Source organism: Pseudochaenichthys georgianus, chromosome 22, assembly GCF_902827115.2.
Source record: "Pseudochaenichthys georgianus chromosome 22, fPseGeo1.2, whole genome shotgun sequence".
NCBI classification, from domain to species: domain Eukaryota; kingdom Metazoa; phylum Chordata; class Actinopteri; order Perciformes; family Channichthyidae; genus Pseudochaenichthys; species Pseudochaenichthys georgianus.
This window is the reverse complement of record NC_047524.1, coordinates 5,343,487-5,356,123: the sequence shown is the minus strand read 5'-3', so window position 1 is coordinate 5,356,123 and position 12,637 is coordinate 5,343,487. Positions and strand designations below refer to the sequence as shown.

Genomic DNA, 12,637 nt, shown 5'->3' with positions numbered 1-12,637 from the left:
AATATAGCACAAGACGTATTTCAACATTTTGTGTGTGTGTGTGTGTGTGTGTGTGTGTGTGTGTGTGTGTGTGTGTGTGTGTGTGTGTGTGTGTGTGTGTGCGCGCGCGCGCGTGTGTGTGTGTGTGTGTGTGTGTATTGTAAACCAGACACCCAGATTCACTCCAATTCTGCAGACATTCCAAACACAGCACAGCAAAAATCAAGATTAAGCACGCCCCGCCTTCTTTACAGTTTGACCTCAATCCTATTGGTCCATTCTTTGATCGACGGTGCTCTTGTCCAATAGGAATCGAGAACGGGGAGTTCAAGGGTAACTTCTGCGCAGATGTGTGTGAAGGTACAACAACGCAGCTTTTAGTGTGAGAGCTGGAATAGCTTTTGCGAGGGAGTCACATACTACCGAGGCACCACAACTCGAAAGGTGAGCACTTTATTACGATTAATTAAACTGAATGTAATGTGTTTCCCCCCTACCATTGCCCCGCCAACGGAGCCCCGCACCACATTGCAACTAATCTATCTAGGCTACTGTCACTTTTAACATTGAACATGTGCTCTTTTATTAAATAATTGAATAATTCTAAGTTATGAGTTTAGTGTTGTTTACCCTAAGAAACACCGATGCATCAATCAATAACAATAATACACAGCTCCTCTCTCTGCTCCAGGATTTAAACATGTTTTTTAAATATCCCTCGATCTTGCATAGTCATTTGTTCTACTCCAAAACTTGCTCGATGGGTTATTTCCTCATGCCAATATGTAGATCTAAATATATCTGCTCTCACTTCTTGTCACTCTTGTTTGCTTGCCCCTACTTGCAAGCTTTCTCAGACTGCTTCAAATACAACTTGAAGCAGTACATCGGACTTTACTGCTATGCATGATATTTTACCCACTGTCTTGTAAGGCAAAGATACTGCCAAGTAAAGTGACTGTCATGTCCTGCCAGTATGGTTAGGGGCCTGTGAAACTTCTTACAGTGGTAGGCTACTGCAGACAGCTGCAACCTTGACAATAGGGAGCGCTGTCCTCCCATTGAAACGAAACACGAAAGGAAGCAGAGTTTTTATGTTTTATGTTTCCCGTAAACTGTAATACAGCAGGGTGGCTGATCTCCACTTTCACTTTCGGTTTCATCGAGTAAAAACCCTGTAAGTGTGGTTGACAACCACGCTTACAGGGTTTGTACTCGATGCAATGATTATTACAACCACTGGTTGTAATAATCATTGCAGACAAAAAATATTTCCTAAGACTTTTTTTGGATACTTTCACATGTCATAAATATGCCTTGCCAACTGAAGAAGTACAATTTAGCGAAATTGCAAAGGACGTGGGAATTTAGAGCAGGAACACATATGGAAGTTGAAGTCTTTACTATCTCTTTGTCTATTTTCTATTTTCTAATTTCACAGATGTCATTTGCCAGTGACAAGCTGTACAATGGGTATCTGCGGCGGAATATGCCGGCCATTGTGCGCAGGGTGCTAGTGAGAGAAATAATTATCCACCTGCCTTGCTTGACTTCTCACGACAGGGTAAGTTTTAACAGGAAGAAGGGCCTGACGCTAGAGCTGGGGGGATCAAATCTCCCAAAATGGTTGTCAAATGTTTTTGCCAAAACCCTCTAATTAGCATTGACAAGGATGTTTACATTTGTTTATTGTAGGTTGGGAGATTGACAGTTTAACAATACAGTTAATTATCGTTGATGACAGAAACAGTTGTTTGTGAATAATAAATTCCACTAATCATCAGCAAGTCACCAACAAGACGCTGAGGAATTGATGTATGTGTTTTTTTTATATCATCTCAATTATAGGAAAACATTGAGGCAAAAAGAGAGGTTTGTGGGAATGAGGACAGCATGGTGCTTCTGCTGGACTGTCTGAAGAGAAGAGAAAACTGGCCCGAGCAGTTAATCGAAGCACTCGAGGCGTGTGAGCATCCAATTTTAGCAGCTGGGCTTAGAACAGAATACGACACTTTGCGAGGCACCAGAAGTAAGTCTTTAAGTCAAGTACCTAACTGTGTATTAATGTGTGGAGTTATGCAATTATCGACGAGAAGTTGTGAGTTCAAAAGATATTACTACAGCCAAGGGGCATCTTTAAGCATTAGATGTACCATATAAGATTCAGTGAATCTTACCCTGAGAATTCAAGAGGTTTATTTCAGTCCTACACAACTTTCTCACAACACAGTCATCTCTGATGGTCGCTGTTTTGCTTCAACTGTAAAAAGAGTGTATAAAGCTGTGAACTGTTCATGCAGGGGCCATAAATGTGCAGGATAGATGTGTATCAATGTCACAGTGTCTATAATAAGAGTCTGTCATTGAGTGTCAAGGGCTATGATATTGTGTATTTGAAAAAGGATTCAAAATGGATTTGATGATGTCATCATTTGCTTTAGCACCAGCTCCTGCAGAGCCACTTGCCCAGGCCTCATCGCCTCTGGAAATCCCTGTGCAGCCACAAGCCCCCCCGAGTGCAGAAGCCAAAGTTCCTGAGGTGGTTTCCCCTCCACAGCCAACTCAGGGTGAAGTGGAACCCCCTCCATCAACCCCTCCTCCTGAGAGCAACTCTCACCAGGAGCCGGCGGAAAACTGTGAATCCGACATCGAGGATGTCTCCGGTGATGATGCTGCGATCCTCGATCAGGTGAGCGCAGGAAACAGCGAGGTTTTGATCGACACTGTGGCCCCTCCGCAACCACCTGCTGAGGAGCTGGAAACAGAAACTCCATCCATGCAAGATCCTGTCGAAACAAGAACAACAACCTCCACGGAGATCAGTCCTCCACAGAGTCCCTCTCCATCTCAGATGAACTCGGATGTGACCGATGGATCCTATTTCCTCACTTTAACCCCAGAGAGGCCTCCGGTCCAGGACACCACCCCCCCTGTGGACATGAAACCTGCTCCTGTCCTGCTGCCTGAAGAGACGTCTGAGCCGCCTGTGACACAGGTGAATACCAAAATAAATGAAGTTTTAAAGATTTTTTCAAGTCATAAATACCTTTCACAGAACGTAAATATTATGCAGGGTAAAGTTGCATTCTTTGAACTTTACTACAAAGGCATCGACCAATCATGTTGTGTGTTACAGATGTCACGTCAAAACATACACGATGAGTATCTTTATAAGGATTATAAAACCACAACATTAAGTCTCCATATAACAAGGCTGCAAATGTTATTGTTCCTTTCAACATTGAAAAAGGCAGCACATACCAGATCCTTCTGTCCATACCTTTCACAATAAAAGCCCAAGATATATACAGTACACAGCGTAACTGTTTACAAGAGGGGACTTCAGAGCATTTTGCTAAAGGGAATTCAATTGAATTTTCTGCAGATTTATGTGAACCTTTTATTGAATAAGTGTTGCAATTGTTGCTACTTCCCATTCCTGCCGTAATAAATAGCTGTTATGTTAAAGGGGAAAGGAAACACCATTACAGCTATAATATTCCGGTAGTTTATTCATTTTACAATGGATATTGATCGTAATATTTATTGTATATGATATTACTCGCCAAAAGAAAATTAATTATCCGCCGGCCGGGTGGGGAATTCCGGGACCAGGCCGCTGCCATTAGGGGAGTCCGGCTATCCATACCGGAAATCAACACAACGTGGCAGATATGGCAGATATGGCAGCGATGGAGGAATTTTGCAATGAGATCGACGTTTTGAACGATGAATTTGACTATTCGTCGGTAGATGACATTGATGTGGAAGCATCTACAGTTACCAGGCATCCCATGGCCTATGCTTATGAACCGATTCGGTCTAATACTAGAGTGGCATACGATCCGGAATCCGCCGAAAGTACCGACAGTTCTGAACTCGCCGAGTGGGATACCACCAGTTCCAGTACATTATTACATAAGGTCACACTGTGTCAGTAAATACCTGTGTGAGCTAGTAATCTGGTAGTGCTGCAATATTTACCTCTCTCTCGGCAGCTGAAGCAGCTCGTTTGGTGGCTCGAACTTCACGTTTGTTGACACTGGTGTCATTGTCTTGCGCGGCCGACGTGCTGGGACGGTCGGTGTTCCCGACTGCATACGATGAGAAATCGAATATTGTGGGAACAGATCCTGGCTTCAAATCCGATGTTTTGTATTGAACCAGGCATCCAGACTCATCAAACCTCATTTTGTGGACATAATCGTCATTTGTAAAGTGTTCGCTGCACACACGTGCGTACTGATTCAGCGGCGGATCGGACCGTTTGATGGAAATAAGCCATGCTTTGAGCAGCTTCTCATCCTTTAGTGGCAGCCTATGGAAATGTACTTCTTCCTTCTTTGTATAAAAACCATTTGTGCAGCCTGGCGCAATACAATACGCTCCTGACGACGACCGTTTTCTTTTGTTGGAAACCACTGGTGCATTGCACGCCATGTTGTTTGCAGCTGTATTGAGCTTTGGCCCAGGAAGCCGTACTCACACAGTGACGTCACTGGGAAAGTCCCGGATCGATGGAAGCGCCCAAGGTCATTAGGCGCGTATTTCAAAAAATAAATGTGCGTATCTCGATCGTTTACATTGGAAATAGACTAGATACATTTCCTAATGTGAATATTGTCGCATGGAAAGCAATTTGAAAAGTGTTTCCATTTCCCTTTAAATGTTTGCAGAAAAGTATTCATAATGTAAAAGTGATACGTGAAAAGCTACTTTTTGTCTGCAGCATTTTGTCGGCAGCATTTTAATACAAATGAGAGGAATTGTATACAAGGCATTCAATCATTTCTTACCTCTGTGGAGCTTATGATGTTGAGTTTTTGTATAACAGTGAATCAGAGATGGATACATTCATTTAAACTTTGAACATATTGTCTACACAGATTTAAAAAAACAACAACTAAATTGACATGTAACATGATTCTCTCCTGCAGGTTATTGAAAGCAGCCCGCAGACAGAAACTGAAGCTGCCACCTCCCCCCTGCCGGTTGATTCAGAGACGGACTCCTCTATCTGTGATGACAGCTCTGTGTGTCTGAGCAAACCTGGCCCACTCCTCAGCATCCACCCACAACAAGATGCTATCCCTGCTATCCCTGAACAAAGAGAGCCGGTGCAGCTCTATTCAGGGAATAGTGAGCGTCTGGAAATCAGCGATGCTGCACCAGAAGCTGTGACCTCTTCCCTCCTCCCCACATGCTTCACCACTGTGAATACCGCACTGCCATGCCAGGAGAACGGCATCGCTCGTAACCACAGCGAACCGGAGGAAAACCACTACGAGTCTCCCTGTGAGAGTTTGGATATGCAAGTGCTGGAGAATGTCGTGCATATATCCGAGGAGCCGTCTATCCTTGACCTAGACGGCCAAAGCTCAATACCACGAGTTCAAATCATGAATGGTGACGCAGCCAAAGAGATCACCCCTGCGCCACCAGTATCCACCAACACTGGTGATACTGTATTGAGTGTAAACACCCCCTCTGGTGAGAACTGCCTCCCTTCTGAGCCCACACCTGCTGATATCTCCCCAGAGCCGAAGACGCTGCAGAATCCAGAGAAGAAGCCGAATAATACTAAGTACATTCTGATGGCTTTAGGAGTGGGCGTCTGTGCCCTGGTGATGGCGTGGAGGTTTAAGAATTAAGTGGATTTAATACATTACATGTCACTTGTTAGACAATTTTATCCAAAGCGACTTACATACTCAATACTGTGGGCAATCCCCACAGGATCAATCAATCAATCAATGTTTATTTATATAGCCCAATATCACAAATGTTAAATTTGTCTCAGTGGTCTTCACAGTGTGTACAGAATATCAGTATGACAATACGACACCCTCTGTCCTTAGACCCTCACATCGTACAAGGAAAAACTTCCGGAGAAAACCCACAGTTTAAAGGGAACATGGGAGAAACCTCAGGGAGAGCAACAGAGGAGGGATCCCTCTCCCAGGACGGACAGACGTGCAATAGATGCCGTGTGTAAATTGAAAAGATAATACATTTGCAACATAGGTAGTCCAAATGTTTGGAAATGCATGTGTGTCTAATAGGAAGATGAATCCAGGACCGATGATCCAGGACCACGGCCACGACTCGCGATCCAGGACACAGGACCGCAGGATCATCCATGACTCCGGATCCCGGCGTATATAGACACCAAAAAGAAAGAAATTTGGGGAAGCTGGGTTAATCGGAACATGAGAGTACACGGGTATAGACAGAGAGAAGGAAGAAGTAGGATGTCCCCCGACAAACTAAGCCTATATCAGCAAAACTAGGGGCTGAATCTAATCAGCCCTAACTATAAGCTTTATCAAAAAGGAAGGTCTTAAGCGCACTCTTAAAAACGGATAGGGTGTCTGCCGCCCGAACACAAACTGGAAGCTGATTCCACAAATGTGGAGCTTGATAAGAAAAGGCTCTGGCTCCCATTGTACTTTTAGAAACTCTAGGAACAACCAACAACCCTGCATTCTTGGAACGCAATGCCCTAACAGGGGTCGGCAACAGGCGGACCGCGGTCCGGATCCGGACCCAGATGCCGACCTATACGGACCCGGAGCTATAATCAATACATTAATAGGGGATTTTTCGAAGCCTCCTGCTTTTTTAACGCTGATATGGGTGACTTGTGTAATTCGTGGAGAACCGAAGAGTTTTCGTTTTGGGGTGGGGGGAGTCAGTCCGACTGACGGACAACTTCTCACTTCAAAAAAGAAGAAGAAATCTAGTCTTTAGAAGTATGCACAGTGGCGAACTGTTGTTATTAGCATCTGGTTAGCTAGCTATGCTAACGAATTTAAAGAGCTTTTCTACAACCAGGTGGAAGAGAGCTCTCTCCTGAGAGGCTCAAATAACCTCAGCTCAGTGAGGTTAAGGCACACCTTGATATGATCATTATAGTTATTAATGAGACTAAATGAAAAACAGGTATAAAATACTATATGACAGTAACAAAAAAGTTGTTAAAAATAACAAGAATAGAGTTTAAAAGGGGAGTGATTTGTAAAATATCCAAAAAGAAAAATCTGCTTACAGTTCTGTTTCATATGGGTGTTGAGAGATGTATCCATAGATCTCTTAATGTTGCTCTCAAAGCGCACCAGATTGATGCATTTAACTTCAATATTTAAAAAAAAAAAATCTTCCCGGGGGAGCATGCCCCCGGACCCCCCTAGACAAGGTTAGGTCCCCCCTCCCACTTAAATCATGTTCACATGGATAGGATACTAAATACATTTGCACACATCTTGTGTCCATATCTTTCTGTTTTGGTGGTCACGCCACACCGTGCACATGCATGCATACGAGAGTCATGGTGAGATATCTGGATTCAGAGGTTGCTTTTTCTTTGCACAGCATGAAAGAAAGGCCAAATTAATGGGCTGTGATTTTAGTTTTTTTAAGCAGAGGTTGAGTTCAATCATTTGTACGACCCTCGGAGGATGTTGTAAAAATGTAAAGGAAAAAGGTTCCCCACCCCTGCTGTAAATAATAATAAAAACCCTTGATTTTTAACTTAACATCTCTATCTCCTATTGATCCGAGTAGAATAGCCAGTTAATTGAAGCATTATAGCACAGGCCTTTGTCAGATGGTATATTACGCTGTTTTTTTTCTGCTTCGAATAGTTCTCTCTTTTTTCACCATACCTGTGTTTGCATCACTGTAACCAATGAGCACCTGCATGTGTATGAGAATGGCCCTGACACCATTTCAGCCCAGATTTACAAACTCCTGGCAGGACAATAAGCTCAAGCTCAATTCTCACACTGAATTTTAAAAAAGTGAGAGAGGGACTGCAATATAAGAGGAAAAGAAAGAGAAACTTTAAAACTGTTCAATTGTTATGATGTGTAAAGACTGATATTGTTCTATAATCGTCTGAAACTGTTAAAGGTGGGGTAGGTAAGTTTGAGAAACCGGCTCGAGATCGCTAGAATTTGAAAATACACAATCGGAGAAAACCACTTCCTTACAGAGCCCCTCCTCTAACACACACGAACGCGCACATGACCAATGAGGGCACGAGATAAGTTTGTGCCCCGATGAAAGGCTGACAGGCTGGTAGGCCATCGTTGTACTTTTTACAGTATTACGGCTTCTACGGATGACATTTTTTTATGGATTTGTTGTCAAAGCACTCAAGATATTCATTGCTATCGGGATGTTAAGAGCATTCCATGGAATATAACAACAAGTGTATCTCGAGCCGGTTTCTGAAACTTACCTACCCCACCTTTAAGTCATGATGTGAAACGGTTAACAAAGAAAAAGGGAAACTCAAGCTGCTGCTGCTGCTGCTGCTACACTTTATTTGATTTATCTAAAATTAAGCACTTTTAAGATGCACATATTTTCAAAAGCTATTTCATTTATTGTAAATGCAGCCCGAGAGGAACATTACACATATCCACAGTATTTAAGTAATGTTAATTGACAATACATATTGTTTATGAATTGTACTTTCTTTATTTGATTGTCAGTCAGTTGCTGATTACATGCAGACGTTGATAAAGCTACAGGCTACTTCAATATATATCACACTAATTCATAATGCAACTTAGACATTTTTATGTTCCGGACCTTTGCATGGGGACATTTTCTCTAAGTGGACCTCGTTGAATTTTAGTTGAAGACCCCTGCCCTAGTAGGACAGTAGGGTATAATGAGTTCTTTAAGGTAAGATGGCGCCTGCCCATTAAGGGCTTTGTAAGGCAAGGCAAGTTTATTTATATAGCACTTTTCAACACAAGGCAATTCAAAGTGCTTTACAAAAAATTAAGCATTAAAAACATTAAGCATTAAAAAAGAAAAGCTAATAAAATAAACATTAAAAGGAAAAATACATGGATAAAAGTTACAGTGCAGTTTAAGATATGAATAGTTCAATTAAAAGCAGCGACAAAAAGAAAAGTCTTCATCCTGGATTTAAAAGTAGTAAGAGTTGCAGCGGACCTGCAGGTTTCTGGGAGTTTGTTCCAGATATTTGGAGCATAATGACTGAACGCTGCTTTACCATGTTTAGTTCTGACTCTGGGGACAGAAAGCTGACCAGTCCCTGAAGACCTGAGAGATCTGGATGGTTCATAATTTAGCAGGAGGTCAGTAATGTATTTTGGGCCTAAACCATTCAGTGCTTTATAAACCAGCAGCAATATTTTGAAATCTATTCTTTGACACACAGGAAGCCAGTGTAAAGACTTCATAACTGGAGTGATGTGATCCACTTTCTTAGTGTTAGTGAGGACTCGAGCAGCGGCGTTCTGAATCAGCTGCAGCTTACTAATAGATTTTTTTAGTGAGACCTGTGAAGACACCATTGCAGTAGTCGAGTCTACTGAAGATAAAGGCGAGAAGAAGAATTTTAAATTATATCCTGTGTTCTATAGGGAGCCAGTGTAAGGCAGCCAGAACAGGAGTAATGTGGTCCCTTTTCCTAGCTCTGGTTAGTACACGAGCTGCAGCATTTTGAATCAGCTGAAGCGACTTGACTGACTTCTTGGTACTCCCTGATAATAAAGAGTTACAATAATCCAGCCTAGAAGTAACAAATGCATGGACTAGTTTCTCTGCATCGTTTTGAGGCAAGATATGCTTGATTTTTGCAATGTTACGTAGATGGAAGTAGGCGGTCCTTGAAATTGATTTTATGTGGGCGTTAAAGGATAAATCCTGATCAAATATAACACCAAGATTCCTTACAGTCTCACTGGAGGCCAAATTAATGCCATCCATAGTTAGTATATCTTTAGATAATTTGTTTCGTAGATTCTTCGGGCCAAGTACAATAACTTCAGTTTTGGTCGTGTTTAACATCAAAAAGTTTAAGGTCATCCACGTTTTTAAGTCCTTAAGGCAGTCTTGAATTTTATTTAGATGATTAATTTCATCAGGCTTGATTGATAAATATAGTTGAGTATCATCCGCATAACAATGAAAGTTTACAGAATGATTCCTTATAATATTGCCTAACGGAAGCATATATAATGTGAACAAAATAGGTCCGAGCACTGAGCCCTGTGGCACTCCATGGCTAACTTTGGTTTGCGTGGAAGATTCATCGTTAACACGTACAAACTGAGAGCGTTCAGATAGATAGGACCTAAACCAGCCTAAAGCAGTTCCCTGTATGCCAACTAAGTGCTCTAGTCTTTGCAATAGGATATCATGGTCGATAGTAACAAATGCAGCACTGAGATCGAGCAAAACAAGAATAGAGACAAGTCCCTTGTCTGAGGCTATTAGAATGTCATTTGTGACTTTAACCAGAGCTGTCTCTGTGCTATGATGTGTTCTAAAGCCAGACTGAAAATCTTCAAATAAATCATTGTTTTTTAAGTAATCACACAACTGTTTTGCGACCGCTTTCTCAAGAATTTTTGAGAGGAACGGAAGATTAGAAATAGGTCTATAGTTGGCTAAAACCTCTGGATCGAGGTTGTGCTTTTTAAGAAGCGGTTTTATTACTGCAACTTTAAATGATTGTGGAACATAGCCTGATAATAAAGACATATTCATAATATTTAATAAAGAAGTGCTAATTAATGGAAAAACTTCCTTCAACAGCTTAGTTGGAATTGGGTCTAACATGCACGTTGATGGTTTAGAAGAGAGAATCATTGAATTTAATTGTTCAAGGTTTATGGCTGAAAAGCATTCTAGTTTACTAGTGTAATATTAGAACTTATGTTTTCGGGAGCTGTTGATAACACTATACTGGTCAAAGGCAAGAGGTCATTAATTTTGTTTCTAAGAGTAACAATTTTATCGTTAAAAAAGCACATAAAATCATTACTACTGAGTGCTATGGGAGTAGAAGGCTCAATCAAGCTGTGCCTCTCTGTCAGCCTGGCTACAGTGCTGAAAAGAAATCTTGAATTATTCTTATTCTCATCTATTAATGAAGAGTAGTAGGCTGCTCTCGCTTTACGCAGTGCTTTCTTATATTCATTGAGAGTAATATGCCAAATTAAACGAGATTCTTCAAGTTTAGTGGAACGCCATATCCTCTCAAGTTGTCTAGACTTTTGCTTTATTTTGCGGGTTCTATTCACCAGGATAGGGTGTCTTGCCCAGGGACACAACGACATGCTGACTGAAGTGGGGTTTGAACCTGTTCTCCCCTGATCAGAACACCAACACACTAGCCCACTGCACCACACGTCTCCTTATATATGTAATAATAATTGTTTTTAAAGGAGGAGAAGATTAGGCTTTAAAGGGGACCTATCATGCAAAATGCACTTTTTGATGCATATGTGTCCCCGGTGTGTCAGGGAACTCACGCAGCATCAGAAAATAAAACCCTCTCTCTTTTCCTCCGTACCCAAATCTCTAAAAACGGGGGTACAACGGAGCTGATCCAGATTTGCGGACCCACAACACTATCAGAAACGTTGCTATCAGAAACATTGCCCGACTGTTTTAGACGTAATATGGTCAGTGTTTACATTAGCGTCGCTAACATTCAGAGCTAACCTGTACTGGAGAACATGTGTGTGAAGAATCAGGAAATAAAAAGGAACTCACCTTGTGGTATAACCGGCAAGAGAGAAAGCCTTTGAGCTCCATACTGTTTCAGAAATAATCCTTGATAATCCATGATATGGCGTTTCATCACGGCAGTATTTCGTTTAGACAGTAGCTGCCGGGTCCCGCATGAGCTCAGCCCTAGGGCTGCTCAATTAATCGTATTTTAATCGCAATTACGATTTTGGCCTGCAACGATTATGAAAACAACATAATCGAAATAAAACGATTATTTATTTAATTTATTTTTTAATTGGTTTTTCAGTTGAAATATACTTAAAGTTCAGGGTAATCAACTGTTAAAAACATACTGTTCAACATTTTTTTTTCAATGAATGGATGTTTTCAAGGTAAATTATCAATTATTAACCCAAATAATCGAGATTATGATTTGCCATAATCGAGCAGCCCTACTCAGCCCCCTCCTTTTTTTTTTAATCAATTTTTTATACCCAAAATCAGCACTTTTGAAACAGGAAGTGAAATAGAGGGATATGAGGCATGGCTAGAATGGGTGATCTGTTTGGTATTTTGAGCAAAACACTTCATAGACATATTTTTTATATATCTGAGACCTATGCTATTGCCTAAAAATAGCATGGGCTTTTTAAAAGAGGATCTTAAGGTTATGGTGCCTTATTGTAGTCAGTGAACTTGAAGGGTTCGAGGCAGCTGTGTAATAGCCATTTTATGGGTGTTGTTGGTGTCTCAGTTTACTTTATTTATATTTATACTGCAACATTATTTTTGGACACTTGGTGGCGGGGGTTAGCTGCACTGGGTATATAAAAAGGGTGACAGGAAAGGACGAGGACACAGGAGGAAGAGAGCATACCGATTTCACCAGCCTTGATGCTCATCACCACAACTATTGACTGTATGATAAACCTTGATATGTAAAACGCTAAATAAAATATCATTCTAAACTGCAGCAAAAGACCGGAAAATCATCTGTTTGTGTATGCGTCTGGATCACTCTCCAGCCCTCCTGTGAAGTAATGGCAAAGAATAGGACATTGGAACATTAACATTGCCATTACCTTTAGTAATAATAGCTGACTTGCCAGACCTTTGATCATGTCATTAATTACAAGTATGTTGTAAAGTTGGGCCG

The 12,637-nt window shown here is 41.4% G+C and overlaps 1 protein-coding gene across 1 annotated transcript; it reads left to right on the top strand.

The window, feature by feature from the left end:
- The first annotated feature begins 338 nt into the window (after nucleotides 1-338).
- On the top strand, nucleotides 339-7,509 carry LOC117467714 (mitochondrial antiviral-signaling protein-like). Its single transcript, XM_034111542.2, has 5 exons — nucleotides 339-423; nucleotides 1,421-1,543; nucleotides 1,828-2,008; nucleotides 2,421-2,974; nucleotides 4,917-7,509. The coding sequence occupies exons 2-5, from the start codon at nucleotides 1,421-1,423 to the stop codon at nucleotides 5,628-5,630; spliced, it is 1,572 nt and encodes a 523-aa protein (XP_033967433.1). The 5' UTR covers nucleotides 339-423; the 3' UTR covers nucleotides 5,631-7,509.
- Nucleotides 7,510-12,637: the final 5,128 nt, after the last annotated feature.

What these genes read in the sequence shown, in the direction of transcription:
- LOC117467714 (XM_034111542.2), top strand. Translation starts at nt 1,421, where the DNA reads ATGTCATTTGCCAGTGACAAGCTGTACAATGGGTATCTGCGGCGGAAT. An exon ending in GCTTGACTTCTCACGACAGG is followed by an intron (nt 1,544 to 1,827) that starts GTAAGTTTTAAC and finishes TCTCAATTATAG; the next exon opens with GAAAACATTGAGGCAAAAAG. An exon ending in CACTTTGCGAGGCACCAGAA is followed by an intron (nt 2,009 to 2,420) that starts GTAAGTCTTTAA and finishes CATTTGCTTTAG; the next exon opens with CACCAGCTCCTGCAGAGCCA.